The sequence below is a fragment of the Conger conger genome, chromosome 2 (genome assembly GCF_963514075.1).
Source record: "Conger conger chromosome 2, fConCon1.1, whole genome shotgun sequence".
Lineage (NCBI taxonomy): Eukaryota > Metazoa > Chordata > Actinopteri > Anguilliformes > Congridae > Conger > Conger conger.
Genome location: NC_083761.1, coordinates 74,043,924 through 74,063,036, shown reverse-complemented (window position 1 = coordinate 74,063,036; position 19,113 = coordinate 74,043,924). Strand labels below are relative to the sequence as shown.

The 19,113-nt window shown below is 47.2% G+C and overlaps 1 protein-coding gene across 4 annotated transcripts; it reads right to left on the bottom strand.

Annotated features, from left to right (window-relative positions):
* Positions 1-824: 824 nt before the first annotated feature.
* On the bottom strand, positions 825-18,481 carry pla2g6 (phospholipase A2, group VI (cytosolic, calcium-independent)). Of its 4 annotated transcripts, none has more exons than XM_061230916.1 (18): positions 18,401-18,481; positions 16,973-17,179; positions 15,987-16,202; positions 15,389-15,569; positions 14,134-14,321; positions 13,751-13,847; positions 12,477-12,659; positions 12,168-12,276; positions 10,365-10,481; positions 9,076-9,166; positions 8,539-8,702; positions 7,375-7,525; positions 5,573-5,709; positions 4,993-5,070; positions 4,286-4,440; positions 3,582-3,749; positions 3,054-3,127; positions 825-1,949 (listed from the first exon to the last, which is right to left on the bottom strand). In XM_061230916.1, exons 1-18 carry the CDS (start codon positions 18,457-18,459, stop codon positions 1,805-1,807), a joined length of 2,520 nt encoding a protein of 839 aa, XP_061086900.1. In that variant the 5' UTR covers positions 18,460-18,481; the 3' UTR covers positions 825-1,804. The 4 variants fall into 4 exon arrangements, with proteins under 4 accessions (XP_061086900.1, XP_061086901.1, XP_061086902.1 ...); XM_061230917.1 differs by having other exon boundaries at positions 16,973-17,175; positions 18,401-18,449; XM_061230918.1 differs by lacking the exon at positions 4,993-5,070.
* Between the last annotated feature and the right edge of the window lie 632 nt (positions 18,482-19,113).

The window sequence follows — 19,113 nt, the reverse complement described above, 5'->3', positions numbered from 1 at the left end:
ACATGCGAAGACGCCGCTGTCTCGTAGACAAGATACAAATGACTTCAATTAAGCACAATAATACGTGCTGAACTCCTCCAAGTGATGATCTAAGATCAGTTCCCAGAGCTCAATTAAAGCCACCATTTCTGTCGCTAGTCCGGACATTGTTGTGCATCTGGTTTGTGTCTTCCTATTTTAGGGAATTTGATCTTATCTAAAGGCCTCGATGCACAACTGCCCAAATAGCACGTGGCTTAGTCCTGCTGTATGTAGCTCGCTGATCTGCACCTTCTGCTCCGCAAGGTTCGCCAAAAGGCCGAAGTCGTCAACGCAATCATGTCAACGACTTTCCTACCAGTAATGTGCACCGTAACCTGAACACCAGTCCTAAACAAGGGTACATTATTTGAAGTCATGCGACTTTGATAGAGCCTGAAATACTACGCATCAGTATTACATCGCGTCCTTATATTAATATTAGTATCAGCTGCAGCATTAGGCTGTATAGCACTGACTACGACTAGTAGTAACATTGAGGTCACTCTGGGCCTGTCATCAGCTCCGCTCTGAAACAGGCTAGGGAATCCCTTCGGTGTTCCATGTACTTATACATTCTATGTAAATACAGTGAGTACCGTTATTCAATTTATAGTGCTCACTGTAAGGCTTCTTTATCGTTTTAATCTTTTCTACAACTAAAATATATTGTGCCCAGATTTTCAAAAGTACGGGTGGCAAAATGTAGTGGTTCACTTTTGATGCTTTTTTGTTGTAGCTTACCTGCATGCACGCACACACACACACACACACACACACACACACACACACACAACAAACACACATTTTGATTTCACATACATATATTTAATGCATATATTAATTTATTATTCACTTCATTACAGCAGCTCAGCTAAAACAATAAAAAAATTGTATTCCAAGAACACATTGTATCAAAGTTGAAGTGGTTTACCTTCACTTTACGAAACAGAAATGACACACAAATCCACCCCAAAACAGAGCATAAAAACATGGTTTCTGGATTTACATTTACATGAGTACAAGGCAGCCTTCGGGTTTATCCTGTGTAATTAACAGATGTATCCATGTTAAATGTAATGCTTTGATACGCAACAGCTTAGTCAAAGTAAAATAAAAATAAAAAGTACATATGAAAGATGGGTTTCAAGTAAGAGGTTACATGGAAGAAAATAACCTGACACACAAACAGGTGTAAATACAGAGTACAGAGGGCAATAATAAATACCACAGTCATAAATCAACGATCAGGGCGATGAGTGTAAGGGTTTGAACCACCTCACATTTGACCTACAGTATGTGCATGCTAGCAAACATCTCTGCGCTCGTAAACAGGGGAGTTAGATAAGTATGATAATGATTATGCACAGTTCGTGTATTACCGCTATAAACCTGCGCAAAGACAGAGGGGCGTCAATAATAGACATTTTTAATGAAAATTCCTGTTTCTTTGCGTGGCTGTGCATGTTTGTGTCATTGTACTGTCACAAACTAATCGCGACCGTCTCTTATTGACGTCCATCCCCTCCCTCTTTTTCAGTTTCAGTTTCAGTTTCAGTTTGTTTTTGTCTCCTTCACTTTGCCTCCTCGTCTGTCTGTCAGCATATCTGTCTGACTGTCTGTCAGCCTGTCTGTCTGTCTGTCTGTCTGTCAGTCAGTCTGCCTGCCTGCCTGCCTTTCTGTCTGTCTGTCAGTCTGCCTGCCTGGCTGGTTGTCTGTCTGTCTGTCAGTCTGGCTGTCAGTCTGGCTGTCTGTCAGTCAGTCTGTCTGTCTGTCAGTAGGTCAGTCAGTCCTGCAGCAGCTGTTGAGCCAGGGCCTGGATCTGCTCCCTCTGCTTGTAAAGGTACATCTGGGTCTCCCACAGCATGTTGACCAGCACGGCATCGCTCACCTCATCCAGCAACACCTCCATGGACAGCTGGGGACTCAGTCTGGGGGGGTAGAAAGAACAGTGTATAATCTATAGTATAATCTCTGTTTATATGGCAGGCTTCCAGTATTTACATTCTTTGCATCATAAGAGCTGCATTCCTGTAATGCTATTAAGCAGATCTGGATTAGAACTATGTAATATCACTTGACTGAATACTTCAACAAAAAAAAAACAACAACACTAGACACAGTACAGGTGAAACATTCATTCACTTATTCATTATCCTAACCCACTTATCCTGAACAGGGTTGCAGGGGGGCTGGAGCCTATCCCAGCATACATTGGGCGAAAGGCAGGAATACACCCTGGACAGGTCGCCAGTCCATCGCAGGGCACACACACAATTCAGTCACACCTATGGGCAATTTAGACTCTGCAATCAGGCTGACCTGCATGTCTTTGGACTGTGGGAGGAAACCGGAGTACCCGGAGGAAACCCATGCGAACACGGGGAGAACATGCAAACTCCGCACAGAGAGGCCCCGGCCGACGGGGATTCGAACCCAGGACCTCCTTGCTGTGAGGCGGCAGTGCTACCCACTGCACCATCCGTGCCGCCCCAGATGAAACAATGGAAATTAATTTGGGGGTCTCTTCATTGACAAAGGCTATTTTAGTTTGATTGATACTTCCTCCAAGAGAGGTCAGTACCCTACAAACACACTTGCTGAAAAATAGACAATATTACCAAGAAACCTAGCAGGAGGCTGAAGCACTCAGTTAAATTATGTTTCCTTTTAGAGAGATATAAAAAGGGGCATACCCTCTACTAAGATAGATGGTATCAGGGTGGCATTCTCTGGACTATCATGATTAATACATTACATTACATTATTGGCATTTGGCAGACGCTCTTATCCAGAGCGACGTACAGTTGATTAGACTAAGCAGGAGACAATCCTCCCCTGGAGCAATGCAGGGTTAAGGGCCTCGCTCAAGGGCCCAAGGGCCCAACGGCCCAATGGCTACGGATCTTATTGTGGCTACACCGGGATTAGAACCACCGACCTGAGGGGTCCCAGTCCTTTACCTTAACCACTACGCTACAGGCCGCTAGAAGCGATAGGGGTCAGGCCATCTGTTGCATGAGCCGGGGACTGACCTGTGGTAGCCGGTATCAGTCATCTCACACCAGGACCTGGCCCGGTCCACTGCACAACCGTCAGAGTCCGTGCACTGAGAGAAAGAGAGGGAGGGACACAGAAAAGGAGAGAAAGAGAGGGAGCACCAGAGAGAAGGAGAGGAAAATGGGTCAGGCTTCCCCAGGTCTACACAGACACATCACGCTCATAGTGGCAGTGACAAAACAAACAGTGTTATATCAATATATCAGGGAGACGCATCACCTTTCAAGCGTTCGCACGCCATAGAATATCAGTTTCACGCACAGCGACACCTCCTACTCCGCGCAGAAGAGCGACCTGACAGCATGCACTTGACTGTATACAACAGCTGCACTGGTCTTATTACGGCTACACTGGGGCTTGAACCACCAACCAACCTTCCAGGCCCCAGTCCTCCTCAGCCACTAGGCCATCGGCTGCCCTAGAAGATGACCACCGGAGCTCACTGACAGGACAGCCTGTATGCACTGGGTCTGCCCACAGCAGGAGAAGGACAGCGCACTCACACAGTCCACCAGCATCTTCCCCAGCTCCTTGGCCCCCACAAAGGACTTGGCCAGCTCCAGCGGGTTGGTAGGCCGGAAGACGTCCACTGAGCTCACCGCCACCTGCGGGGGCTTCCCTGTGCCCAGGGAGATCACCATCCCCAGCCGCTGGGCCTCAGCTCCCCTGCCCTGCCAGACAGACAGGCAGGCAGGCAGACAGACAGACAGGTTCGGACCAGCAAGATGGAACTAATTTGTGAAATTCAAGTCACGCAACTTTCTTTCACCCATGAACTCAGCCATGGCATGGCAGGACTTTTACTTTCTGACCCCTGGACTTTTCACCTCTATCACAAGAGTCAGCAAGACAGAGGTCAAAGACATCAATGTAACGGTCTGTAGAGAGTAAACACCAAAACTGTACCGGCCTGTACCTTAAGACAGAAACAAGGATACATAGTTCTTATGGTCAGAGCTCATAGCTCAGTGGTTCCTAACCCTGTTCCTGGAGAGCTACAATCCTGTAGGTTTTCACTCCAACCCTAAGTAAGCTAGAGCTAGAAATCTTATTGAGTCACTAATTACTAGAATCCGGTGCACCAAATTAGGGTTGAAATGAAAACCTAAATGACAGTAGATCTCCAGGAGCAGGGTTGGGAGCCACAGCTGAAGCCGGGACTGACAGACCCTGTGCAGTAAGTGTGGATGGCCAGGTGGGGGCAGACCTGAGCTCTCAGGGCCTTGTTGAAGTGGTGTATCTCCGTCATGGCGTCCAGCGTTGGGTTGTTGGCCAGCAGCCCCCCGTCCAGGAAGCGTCCCATTGGTCGGAAATAGGTGGGGGCGGCGCCGCTTGACCGGGCTGCACGCCAGACACACTGCTCTGAGAGAGAAGGACAACAGGAAATGCCTCACAAATGGACGCCAGACGAAAGGGCAAATATGAGTCATGATAACTGTACTTAGTTTGAGTCCAGTTTTAGAGGTAGGGTTGGAAATGGGGAAAAGGTAGAGAGCAGGAGCAGGAATTTGTGTTTGGCAGGTGAGTGTGAGACCGCTGTCACAAGGCCCTGTTAGGTGCAGTAATGAAAAGTGTTGACTGATCACCAGGTGCTGCACTGTTCTCATTCACAGTGGTTATCTCTGAACAGTCTGTCCTGGCACACCCCTGTACAGTCAGACACATACTCGCATACACATACACACACACACACACACACACACACACACACACACACACACACACACACAGACACACACAGACACAGACACAGACACACTCACACTCACATACATAGACACTCACATACATACACACACTCATATACATACACGCACGCGTGCGCACACACACACACACACACACACACACACACACACACACACACACACACACACACATACACACACATACATACATACATGCGCTAGTCACCTTCATCTGTCACCTTCCTACGCTTTTTGGGAGGTTCCTGCGAATAGCCCACTATCAACACATCCTCATCCTCCCATCCTGAAAAACAACACTGACACTGGAATACCAAGCTGTGTACATCAGTACAACCATTTCTCTCTCTCACACACACACACACACACACACACACACACCCCTCTACCGCAGGACTGTCTCCCAGGTGCACATAGCATGTCAAATAAATGTTAAAAACAAGGAGCAGGACAGGGCAGTGGAAGGCTGGGCCACCACAAACAGATAGAGAGAGACACACACAGACAGAGAGAGAGTGAGAGAGTGAGAGAGAGAGACACACACAGACAGGGAGAGAGAGAGAGACACACACAGACAGAGAGAGTGAGAGAGAGACAGAGAGAGAGAGGGGGAGAGAGGAAGAGACACACAGAGACAGAGAGACAGACAGAGAGAGAGGGGGAGAGAGAGAGACACACAGACAGAGAGAGAGTGAGAGAGACAGAGAGAGAGGGGGGAGAGAGGAAGAGACACACAGAGACAGAGAAAGAGCGAGAGAGAGAGAGCGCAGAAGAGGCAGCAGCATTACCCTGGGGAATGGTTATGGGTTTGAATGTGGCAGTGGAGGCGTAAGGGGGTTCCCGGGGGAGGGCGGGGGGGTCGTAGTTTCGGAAAAGGTGCAGCTCTCCTGGGTGCCTATCTGCAAGGACACTGGTCACCATGACCCTGTGCAGTACAGAGGAGAGAGAGAGATCCAGTACAGAGAAAAGAGAGATCCAGTACAGAGGAGAGAGAGATCCAGTACAGAGGAAAGAGAGAGATCCAGTACAGAGGAGAGAGATCCAGTACAGAGGAAAGAGAGAGAGAGATCCAGTACAGAAGAAAGAGAGAGATCCAGTACAGAGGAAAGAGAGAGATCCAGTACAGAGGAAAGAGAGAGGATTCAGAACATGGTTACGAGGTGCACAGGCATCACACAATGTACACGCCCCACATGTAGAGGCAGTCTTTACCCTAATGCAGGGGTCGGCAACCCTGGTCCTGGAGAGCCGCAGGGTGTGCTGGCTTTCGTTGTTACTTGGCATTAATTGATCAATGAAAGCCGTTGATTACACAGTTAACTCACCTCACCTGGTTTCTTGGGTCTGAATCGGTTGCTTATTTTAAGGTGGAGACGAAAGCCAGCACACCCTGCGGCTCTCCAGTACCAGGGTTGCCGACCCCTGCCCTAATGCGACCCACACAACTGCATGGCGCCACAAGCAGGGTGGGGCACCCCCTGCTGGCTGAATGCAAACTTTAGACCAGAGATTCCCAAACTCAGTCCTGGAATACCCCTGTGTATGCTGGTTTCCGTTCCAACTACAAGTGGAATCCAATCATTTTAAGTGGTTAATCTTTCTTAATTGGGTGCTTTTCATGTTTAGAGGGAGTACTTACCCTCTTAAACCACATTTTGTCAGATGCTATGCATACCATAAATACGAGACTATTAATTAACCTCAGGCTTTTATGCGTCACCTCTTCTTGAGTAATTGTTGGCACGATGGTGCAATAAGCACAATATGAACATTTCAATCTTATTCTTCATGTCACTGCAAAGCTATTGCTGGCATAATGTGGTTAAAGGTAAATGATCCCTCTGAAGATTAAAAGTACCTAATTAAGGTTAACAGCTTGTTAAAATTCTTAGATGACAATTGTGGTGACAAGTTGGAACAAAAAACCAGCATATACAGGGGAACTGCAGGACTGAGTTTGGGAAACACTGCATTAGACGACGAAATGGAGACATATTAGAGCAGAGGTGTCCAATCTTATCCTAAAAGGGCGTGGGAGCAGGTTTTTGTTTTAACCCAGCAGTAACACACCTGATTATGCTAATGAACTAATCGTGGTCTTTAATCAAGACCTTGATAAGTAGAATCAGCTGTCTTAGTCCTGTGCTAAAACAACAACCTGCACACACCGGCCCTTTCTGGATAAGATTGGACACCCCTGTATCAGAGAGTTGTTTTTATAGTGTGTCATTTGGTAGTGAGCAAAGCTGTTCAAAGGGCACTCTGAGAAAATTCATGACCCATACAATTAAACAAGTGAACCAGAGAGTGCGTAGACAAAATGAAAAGGCATTTGGCAGAACATGGTTAAGAAAATATCATGTGAAGCATTTTATAGCAAATATAAGAAAAGTGCTATTAAAATACTACTTCATTTTCTTTGTCTTGTTGTAAGAAACAATAGCTCTAGATGGGCTCCAAAAGAGACAAGCATGCCCCTACCCACATGTCACATACAGAAACAGAATGTACAACCACACACACACACACACACACACACACACACCAATCACACAGACTAAGACCTTGTGTAGTCATCGTGTGCTGGTACCTGGGGTGCCTGACGTCGGTCATCTTCGTGTTCTCCCCAAATTCCTTCTTTAGGAATTCTTCCAAGGGGCCGGACTCGTAGGGGCGGGACCCTCGGAACACCTGCTCCTTCATCCGAAAGTACAGGCAGCGCAGGTACTCCATGGACTTCCCTGTGCAGCACAGAGACGACAGCCAGACCAGCATTCACTTCCCTGTGCAGCACAGAGACGACAGCCAGACCAGCATTCACTTCCCTGTGCAGCACAGAGACGACAGCCAGACCAGCATTCACTTCCCTGTGCAGCACAGAGACGACAGCCAGACCGGCATTCACTTCCCTGTGCAGCACAGAGACGACAGCCAGACCAGCATTCACTTCCCTGTGCAGCACAGAGACGACAGTCAGACCAGCATTCACTTCCCTGTGCAGCACAGAGACGACAGCCAGACCAGCATTCACTTCCCTGTGCAGCACAGAGACGACAGCCAGACCAGCATTCACTTCCCTGTGCAGCACAGAGACGAGGCCAGACCAGCATTCACTTCCCTGTGTAGCACAGAGACGACAGCCAGACCAGCATTCACTTCCCTGTGCAGCACAGAGACGAGGCCAGACCAGCATTCACTTCCCTGTGCAGCACAGAGACGACAGCCAGACCAGCATTCACTTCCCTGTGCAGCACAGAGACGACAGCCAGACCAGCATTCACTTCCCTGTGCAGCACAGAGACGACAGCCAGACCAGCATTCACTTCCCTGTGCAGCACAGAGACGACAGCCAGACGAGATCCGCTCATGTGGCTAAAGAGTACTGCAATCCTTACAGCAGCAGCCCACCAAAAGCCAGAGTCACCCATAGCTGTCACTCAACTACTGCACAGACGTCAGAAAGAGTAACACATTTAGCTCTGTACATTAAAGCGGATGGACAGCAAACACATTTAGCTCTGTACATTAAAGCAATACACATTAAACACATTTAGCTCTGTACATTAAAGCAATAGACATTAAACACATTTAGCTCTGCACATTAAAGCAATAGACATTAAACACATTTAGCTCTGCACATGAAAGCGGATGGACATTAAACACATTTAGCTCTTGACATTAAAGCGATGGACATTAAACACATTTAGCGGATGGACAGTAAAGGATGGGACAGGGGGGATGTGGAGACCCTCACCGTGCACTATGGCCAGAGCCAGGATACCCCCTGTGCTGGTGCCAGAGACCCAGTCAAAGAGCTCTCTCACCGGCCGACCCGCTGCCCTCTCCAGGGCGATCAGCATCTGGATCAGAACCAGGCCCTTAATGCCTCCCCCATCCAGACACAGCAGTCTGTCCGTCCTGCAGACAGACAGACAGCAGAGAGATGGTATAAATGGAGAGAGAGATGGAGAGATAGTATAAATGGAGAGCTTGTATACATGGAGAGAGATGGCTGCTCTTTTGACTCTACAAATATCCAAACGCCTGATTACACTGTGAGATTCTAGTAGTTGCATTCTTTGCATCATAAGAGCTGAACTCCTGTCATGCTATTAAGCAGATCTGTAAAATGTATTTTTTTTAAAACATGACTGCAAACCTGAGAACAAAACAACAGTAGATGCAGAACAGATCAAACGGCCATAATACATTCTGAGAAATTAGCTCTCTTCATTCAGTACTGCATTATATGGGTCAGGACCCTACAGTGTGAGAAATGATGGACACGTACTTCCTGCTTCCACCGTTGAAGCCATCCACCTGTGATTTGCCCCGAGACATAGCCCCGACTGTGGCAGCCACATGCATGATGTCCTCAAACCCTGCCAGCCAATCAGGGAAGAGAGAATTAAACCAATGGAATGAGTCTGATTTGAGCTGTACACCCATTCATGAAAAAAAAAAAACCAGAATATAAATTAGAATGCAATTCAGGGATGCGGTACTAGAACTGTATTATAACATAAAATATTCTACTCAACTGTATTCAGTTATTGTAATGTCTACATGCTTATGGGTTTTAACTTGAGCACTTATTAACGGATGCACATTGAATGCATTGTTTTATTTGTGAGTATGAAACCAGCATGCTGCCTTGTACTGTACTAACCACCAAGACCACTATGTGTTTTGCCCCTCAGAAAACAATACTGCAAATGGTGTATGAATGAGACTGGCTCAGCTAAGGCTAAAAGTAACCACTATAAAATGTCAGTAAGCACAAAGACACATCCCCTTTACTTTTTCCGAAGGGTATTTAAGGACATCCAAAGAGGGACGGGTCCAGAGTGATAGGACGGAGGGAAGAATGACTGCAGATTTGGGCTAAGCAAGGTTCAGGCTGGAGCACCAAGCCCAGCCCAGCTCAGCCCAGCCCAGCCCAGCCCAGCCCAGCTCAGTCCAGCCCAGGCAAGGCAAGCCCAGCCCAGCCCAGCCCAGCCCAGCTCAGCCCAGCCCAGGCAAGCCCAGCCCAGCTCAGCCCAGCCCAGGCAAGCCCAGTCCAGCCCAGCCCAGCTCAGTCCAGGCAAGCCCAGCCCAGCTCAGCTCAGCCCAGCCCAGCCCAGCCCAGCTCAGGCAAGGCAAGCCCAGCCCAGCCCAGCCCAGCCAAACCCAGCCCAGCCAAACCCAGCCCAGCCCAGCTTAGGCAAGCCCAGCCCAACCCAGCCCAGCCCAGCCCAGCCCAGCCCAGCCAAACCCAGCCCAGCCCAGCTTAGGCAAGCCCAGCCCAACCCAGCCCAGCCCAGCCCAGGCAAGCCCAGCTCAGCCCAGCTCAGCCTCAGCCCAGCTCAGGGATCGAACCTTGCGGGTCCCAGGCATGTACCTTACACAGTACGCTACAGGCCGTTCCAAATTGGGAGGAAAATATAAAATGGATTGAAAAAAAAAAAGAAAAAGAAAAGAAGGTTTGTGGCAGAATGAAAGCCAGCAGCCCATGTGTGACACCAGAGGGAGAAATGGAGAAGGAGGCAGAGAGAGGGGAGCTGGAGAGGAGAACGGGGGCGCAGTGGAATGGGATGTTACCTATGCCTGGCTGTGGAGGTCTCTTGGTGACCGGGGGAGGGGTGTCGGGGGAGGGGGGGTGACACCGCTCCGCCCCTACACTACACAGCATGTTGAGCAGAACTTTTCTGTTGGGGCCTTCAAACACAAGCCTGGGGTTAGACACGTGCACTCACAACATGCGGTGAGAGAAACACACCACACGTACACACACACATGCACTCACCAAGTCTGTTCAAAGGAGCTCCTTCCCTTCCCCTGATACATATGGTTGGTTTGTCCTTGTTGTAAATAACACTATCTAATAAGAGTATCTATGTACATTTGCAAACTTGTTACATGTTTGATGAAGGCTTTGCGGATACATATCTTGTGAAAAGCATAACCATAAATAGTGTATAGTATTTATTATTTAATACAGGTATGTATGACTTTCATTTTACTTGGTCATACATGCTGACAGAGATTTGCGTAACACTTACACATAAAGTTAGAAAAGCGGCCATCTATGCTCACCTTTAACCCTCTGAGTACAGCTTCCGATATTATGATGTAAGTGAGCGTGTTGACAGAAGTCAAACGACTGATAATCATTTAGCTACTCAAATTCAGCAACGGAGCAACCAAAACCATATCAGGTCATTGGCATGTATAGTATGGTCTACAATCCTGAGCAACTTACCAAAATAGAGTGGAACGAAGTACATTAAAGATCGTTTCACCTTACTCTAGTTTGATGTGAAGTGCTTCAGCCATTTAAAGGTTTTACATTTTATATTTTAGGCATTCCCCAGAGTGACTGACGCAGCTGCAGTCAACCTATACAACAGGATACATACTCAAGCAATTCATGCTAAACACCTTGCTCAAGGGTTGAACAGTAATGCCTGACCTTGAACCAAATCTACAAGCCCTGATCCCTTAACCATTATATTACACTACTGCCCTGTTAAACACCGCTGCCTTGTTAGGGGACTGCTACAGAAGTCTCCAGGGAACAGACACACTGGCATAGAAATCTGTCCATGCGTCACACAGAAACTCAGGTACTTCACAAATGTAACATGGAATCATGCAATGAGTATTTTTTATATCAAATGTTTCATTTGTATAAACACGTTAAATGTGAATTCCCACAAAAGCCTGGTTTGCTCGTGCACACACTTCAATCGAAAATGTACAAAAACACACACTTAAGAGTGGACACGCTGTTGAATGACTGCTCATTCTTCCAAGTTTCAAGTGTTATTCACCGACCCACTGTTGGATTTTTAGCTCATATGATGCTACATTGCCATCTAATTATCATAAACTCTCTCACACCTTATCTTCCCAGCAGTAACAGGGAATATGGACTGAAATTCCTAAATGGGGTTGCGATAGCACCAGGGTAGAGCTGTCCACTGAGAACATATTGGGTGACATTACTTGACCTTTCTTCACACATGAACATGTCTATGAATGCAATTCCAGTGCAGTATCGACTTATGTTAACACACATACACCCACATACTTGCAATCAACTTCCATTAATGTTGACTGGTACTATTACAAGATACAGGAAAAGACCGAAATATACTTTATACATTTATATATTTGTGTAAATATATACATATATTTACACAAATACATAAACACACTTAATTCAGTCGCTCACAACTAGCAGTTTTAACCATGGAAATATGAGTAAGTGCTTATCTCACATTGGGGAAATGGAACATACAAGCTATAGCGTGAGGTATTCTGTTGAAATTTCAGTGCCTTTACACTCCTCCTCCATTGTCATCATTTGTGCATTTGTTTTGCCTGGTATTCGGCAGTCACCTTTGCTTGTCCGTGCCGCGATCAGCCCAGGAGTCTCTCCAAGGTCGTTGGGGACTTCCACATCGGCCCCGAACACAATGAGAGCCTTTATCAGCTCCATGTGATCCATCTGTGAGGCAGAGGGGAGGGGAGGGGAGGGGAGGGCCAGGCAGGAACAGAGGACCGTTTGATACAAAAAAGTTGGTAGGAGCTCAGTCAACACAACAAGCCTGTGACAGGAGGGTAGGGTCACACAAATAGGCAAACAGAGAGAGGCCATAATACTGCATTTGTGCGGCATGTTAAAAACAAGGTTATTAGATACTGTGCCTTCATGGCAAGGTGCAGGGCTGTGTTCCCATCTTGCCCCCGGAGGTTGGCATCGCCCCCGTGCGTCAGCAGCACCATCGCGGCCTCAAAGCGCCCCCTCTTGGTCAGTATGTGAAGCGCGCTCTCCCCGGTTTTGCTCAGGTAGTTGACGGTGCAGCCCCTCTCCAGGAGCATGTTAGCCATCTGCTCAGGGAGAGAGAGCGGCTGAGTTAGGTCACACCGCGTGACCGGGGCCTCTCCTGTTACACAGGCATCCTTCATACGGCGTCACGTGTTTAGAAATGCACGGGATCCATTCCTACATGAGTTTCACCACATGCGGTACCATGCAATTCCAATGGAGGGAAGAAGGGTGAAACTGGTGTAGGATTAGATGCCATGCATTTATAAATATGGCGGGTCTTTATTTTTTTTAAGTATGAAAAATTCTGCAGGTCCTGGAGCATGTGTTATGATACACCAGTACGTACCAAGCTGTTTAAATAACAATGCATCTCCCCCCTCCCAAAGAGCTTACAAGATCCATCCATCCATCCATTATCTGAACCTGCTTATCCTGATCAGGGTCGCAGGGGGCTGGAGCCTATCCCAGCATACATCGGGCGAAAGGCAGGAATACACCCTGGACAGGTCGCCAGTCCATCACAGGGCACACACACCACCCACTCACACACTCATACCTACAGGCAATTTAGACTCTCCAATCAGCCTAACGTGCATGTCTTTGGACTGTGGGAGGAAACCGGAGTACCCGGAGGAAACCCACGCAGACACGGGGAGAACATGCAAACTCCGCACAGAGAGGCCCCGGCCGACGGGGATTCGAACCCAGGACCTCCTTGCTGTGAGGCGGCAGTGCTACCCACTGCACCATCCGTGCCGCCGAGCTTACAAGATTTCCATTTTAATTTAATGTTACTTTTGAATGTAATTAACTTACGATTATTGGCTCAAATAAGTATATGATACAATGAAGTATTAACTCTTTATAGACAAGTTTATACAGTTTAAAGCATTTTTTTAATCATGGAAAAACTGGTTTAAGCAGGTGGTTTTAATGTTGTGGCTGATGGGTGTATATTACAGTGCATTGCATTTGGTGGCAGTAAGCCATTTCAGACATTGGAAGACATTATTTACAATATTTAGGGCATTTAACATTTAACTACTATATAACATTTTCACAACTCATTTGAATAAGGCATCACACTCCAGGGAGCAGTGCACAGTAATGATGTGAAAGAGGGCGTGTTCTCAGTGGTGAGACGGCTCACCTCCGCAGACTTGGCCCAGTGTAGCGGGGTTCCTCCGTACAGAGCGTCCTCAGCCTGCAGCTGCGCAGGCTCTGCAGTCAGAATGGCCTCTGCGCAGCTGTGAGGTCACAGCAGGAGGGGAAAGCACAATGACCACACAGACGCGTAAGGAGAATTCCGGAAGAAACAAGAGACTCCGAGACAAATGGCCTAATCCACGGGAATCAAACTGAGCAGGTTTTATAACAGAACACGTGTATGAGATGTTTTATGAATACAGTCAACATAAGAACCTGAGATAATGGCTGAAAAACGAGAGTATAAGAACAACAACAAAACAAATAATTTTAGAAACAAAAATATGAACGCAACTTCAGGGCCAGGCAGTGGGGCCAGTGCCTCACCTCTTCTCACTGTACTTCATAGCAGAGTGGATGGGGTAGCCGTGCCCTCCGATGACATCACACCGGGCGCCACCTCGAATCAGAGCGCTCAGTGACTCCGGCTTCCCGAGCCGGCAGGCCACATGCAGAGGCGTTTCCCCGGCAGCGTTCCGCTCATTCACACCTGCGCAGGGGCGGGCACACAGGGCCTGGAGGAGTCAGGTGGAAAAGGATGGATATGAACAGGGGCGGCCAGTAGCGTAGTGGTTAAGTTACATGACACGGGCCCGCAAGTTCGGTGGTTCGATCCCCGGTGTAGCCACAATAAGATCCGCATCTGGATAAGAGCGTCTGCCAAATGCCATCAATGCAATGTCATGTAAATTAATGATACCATTAATTTCACCATGCACGCCCTGGGGTCCACATGGCTCTGTTATACAGCATTTTTCTCCCTCCTTACCCATCAGATCTTCATCTTCATCTTCATCTTCAGGGACTTACATGTTTTACATGTATGGTCAGACGGTCTGAATAAGACCATCATATATATTCTTCTGTAGGATAAGAATGTATGGGAGGTGAGGGCTGTTCTGACTATAAATATAAATAAGGTTTCTGGTGATGCTTTCAAGAGATAATCGTATACTGTTCTGCTTCCTGGCTTGCGTTGGACTCAAGCAATCTGGTTGAATGGTTCTTTACATCTCGACAGTCATCAAAATGTAAGAAAATCCTACAACACCAAACAAAAGGTCTGCTTGAGTACAGAATTCATCAAATAAGAAATGTGCATGCAAATTGCTTCTTCAAGCTGACTGAACATCATTGACTCCCAACATTAATGTAAATATAAAGAGCACTTGGAACATCTTGATCCTCGGTCACTACCTACAGTATAAGTTTCTGTGCTGGTTTTGACAAAGGCAGTGGCATCTGAGGACCAACAGGTGAGACGAAGAAGCAAGAGGTGCAGAGACAGTATAACTTTGCTCCTTGCGGTGAGCAGTCCTGCATGTTTTATGTGTTTCTTCACACATTAAAATTTCAGGAGGTGTGTAAATGGTCCTGAAGCCCACACAATTGCAAGTCGCCTCACTGCGACAGAAGCTTTAACTCCCATTTAACTCCCATTAAAAACTGCTGCCGCATTCTGAGTCTGGAGCAATAAACAAGTGACACTGCGTTTCTAAAGTTACAGCGGTTTACTTCAGACATCGTGACGTCAGTCGGTGCGTGTGCACGCTGTAAGGGAGAAGTGCCACGCCTCACTGACCTGGATGATGGCTGCAGAGTCCTGTTTGGCAGCACAGTGCATGGGCGTGTCCCCCTGGTGGTCTTTAATGTCGGTGCGCGCCTGGCAGTCGTGCAGAAGCTCCCGGACACAGGCCAAATCCCCCCGCTCACAGGCCAGGTGCAGGGGTGTCTGCCCAGTCCCGTCCTTGCTGTTGATCTGGCTGGAGTAACATACGGTTGCAGGGCGAGTGAGAGATTTACCTGAGATTTGGGATTTCTTAGACAAATGCGTTACCAGTCAGATAAAGGTGAAACCACCCCCAGCCAAGGGCAACAACATTTTATTTATTTACAGTTTATTATTCTTTTTAATTTGGGTTACATCATCATAGTGTTGTCACGGTAACACGCAATGAGGCCTTCGCTTTGCTGCACCTCACTGTGCTTCACAAACTAGCCGAGCTACACCTGCTACTGTTCCAGATTAGGAGTTTGGGACAGTTAAAACTGTTTTTACCGTTCCTCCAGAAATGAGCAGTAACAATGTAAAATACCCATAGTTCCCTGCTCTCCTAATTCACATAACTCAACCCTCTTTGCTGAGACCCCCCCAGCCTGCTTCCTCCTTTGGGCCTGACCTCAGGACATAGTTGTGCTTCAGGCAGTCCCTCAGGCCCGTCTCCACGGCAATGTGGGCGGAGCTCCAGTCTGAATGGTTGCGCAGGCTGTCCGTGATGGTCTGCAGCGTCTCAGCTTTGAGCTGGGGGCGGGCCGTCTCGTAGAACGGGCGCAGCTTGAGGGCGTACTGCGGGAACCAGTTCAGAGCATCTTCCTCAGAGGGCACCTGGAACAATCTGGAAGAAAAACGGGGAGTCACTCACTGAGACACTGATTACAGCATGAAGTCACATGACATCACATAATAATGCGAAACAACAAGTCACCTTCTGCCTGGTGGAAACACCCCAATTATTAGCCAATTTGGAATGCCCAATCACAAGTGTCAGCCCATCCGAACACTGCAATCTTTTCTGTAAATTCAGGATGAACATCTGGACACACAGCAACAGTCTCACTCACACCTACAGTTTGACACACACCTACAGCCTGACACACACACAGCTACAGCCTGACACACAGCTACAGTCTGACACATACCTACAGCCTGACACACACACAGCAACAGCCTGACACACAGTGACACGGATGCATTACCTTTCAGGACTCCCGTTAAAAGGCAACAAAGACATGATCCATATTTGATCAAGGTAATAGGGCTCGCCACTACAATAAGCACAAGCGCTAAGTGCCTTAGGGCTATCCCCCATGCTTATATATGTGGATTCATAGGTGGTATTTGGCATAAAGCAGCAGCAGTGTTGATTTGTAGCCACCATGTGGATTATATTACAACACTGTATTACAACAGTACGGCAAGGTAACTGAGGTCACAAACATGTTATCAGTATGTTGGAGATGAGCCCATAACACAGTGACTCACTGATAACCACACAGTGTCCGACTGGAACAGCCCTGGAACAGGAACTCTGACGGCACCAGCTCCATCACACTGGACACTGGAGCAGAAACTCTGACCACATCAGCTCCTTCCTGCGTCACTCACCTCAGGGCAACACTGGGCGTTTCGGGGCACAGCAGTATGCAGTCCCAGGACTGACAGGAGGAGTTTTTGTACAGCACCATCCGGCCTTCCTCCCTCAATCTCACTTTACCCCCAGTGCCGTACTCGGAGAGCTGCACCTCCTTCACCCGGTACGGGCTAGAGAACAAGTTGGACACAAATCGCCCCAAAAACTGCATGATGGCCTGCCTAAAACAGAAGGGAACAGGGCAAAGCTGTGAAAGAGGAATAAGAAAAGCTACCAAAGAAACTATAAAAGTGGGGACATACATTCAGGGCTATAAATACGGAGAACATTTAGATGTGGATTTATGTCAATCACTTTATGATAGCTTTCGCTGATTTAAGGAACAGAAGACGAGTGAGACTATACGCTAATGGCATTAATGCGAACTGAGAGACCGTGTCAGCTCCGTCACACCAGACACTAGAAATGACTATGTATTACTTATAAAAACTTACTTCAAATTATTATTAAATATAAATTACGTATTTAAATGTATCAACAGTCTAAACTGGTAGCAAGGTAGAATGCAGGTTTTTGGGGTTATTTCATCGAAGGGAAGAAAAGTGGATCTTGCATTGCAACACACATGTATGAATGGTAAATGGCAGGCATTTATACAGCGCCTTTATCCAAAGCACTGTACAATTGATGCTTCTCCATTCACCCATTCATTCACACACCGACGGCGATTGGCTGCCATGCAGGGCCCCGACCAGCTTTGGGGGTGAGGTGTCTTGCTCAGGGACGCTTCGACACAGCCCGGGCGGGGGATCGAACCGGCAACCCTCCGACTGCCAGACGACTGCTCTTACTGCCTGAGCCATGTCGCCCCCCGAGATAAGAGTGTGTGTTCAACGTCATTTTCTGGGGTATTGATTAAGTTGTTGATCACGACAAATGTTACCCACGAAAAGCTAATGATGCACCTTAATGGAGGGCTATGCCTAATCATATTTTAACGAAGTGCAGAGCTCTGCATAACCCTTAGACATTAATCGAGTTGTATGCGAAATTAGATGAAGAATCTCTTTTGGGAGGGCTGATTTGATGACGCAGAAACACATCGACGAGTAAAAAAATGCTTGATCGGATGAATCAAAAGTGTCACAAATGAAAGTGAAACGAAAGGTCGAAGAAATCCGCCGTTACGAGCGCTCTACTTCGAATGTAATACGCATCTCGCTAAGCCGAACAAGAAGTTCCATTCACGAGGTTTACCAGTTTCTCTCTTCTAACTTCAAACATTCACTATAGCAACTACATGGGATTTGCATCTATCGTTGTAAATGCCTGAGATAAATATGTGCCACTGTTATCCGTGTGCACGATATTTGCATAATCGCTAAAGCTTTATACTGTCTTCCTAATCACCTTAGTACTGGATTGGACTCCCAAAGACTTACCGTATCGCTCTATCTCTCTCACTCCGAATAATTTGACTCTTTGCTTTTTGACACCACATCAACAGCCGGGTGACTGCAACCAACCGTGATAACAGTTACACCAATAAGAGAGAGGTATAGTTAACTGGTGCATACTTCTACACCAATCACAGAGACGTTGAGCCGAGAGGGAAGGCTTTACGTAAAACAAAGTAACACAGACTGAATGACGTTCATGTATGGAATGGCGTAGTAGCGTATCACAACCAGCGGGTGGTGTAAAGGATAAAGATGTGTTGGAAACTCCATACTAAGCATACTACTAGTAGCTTTGTACGTTTCAATGCAAATCATGAACGCAATATCAACAGCCAAACTGATAAACGAATTCGACAAAGTTATAAGACTAAATGAAACAAGCTATGTGTTCCGTTTTGCTACCTTCAACATTCTGTAATTTCCACCCTTTACAATACCCCTTCCAAGTTTCTGTTTTTATTTAGGCTACGTACACAGCCAACTTTCTGGTGCATTTTATAGTTTCTGTTCACTTTATCTGTACAACTTTCTACGCATGTGCCATTAATATAAAACATATGTTATGCTGCTTGTTTGTGAAGCAAACCCTGTTCTGTTCCCAAACGATAGCTATCTCTTGTATTGCACTGCTAGTTTACAGACCCGTGCGCATCATCCCTGCCGCGTTGCCAGGGGCGACCAAAAAGGGGCCTATT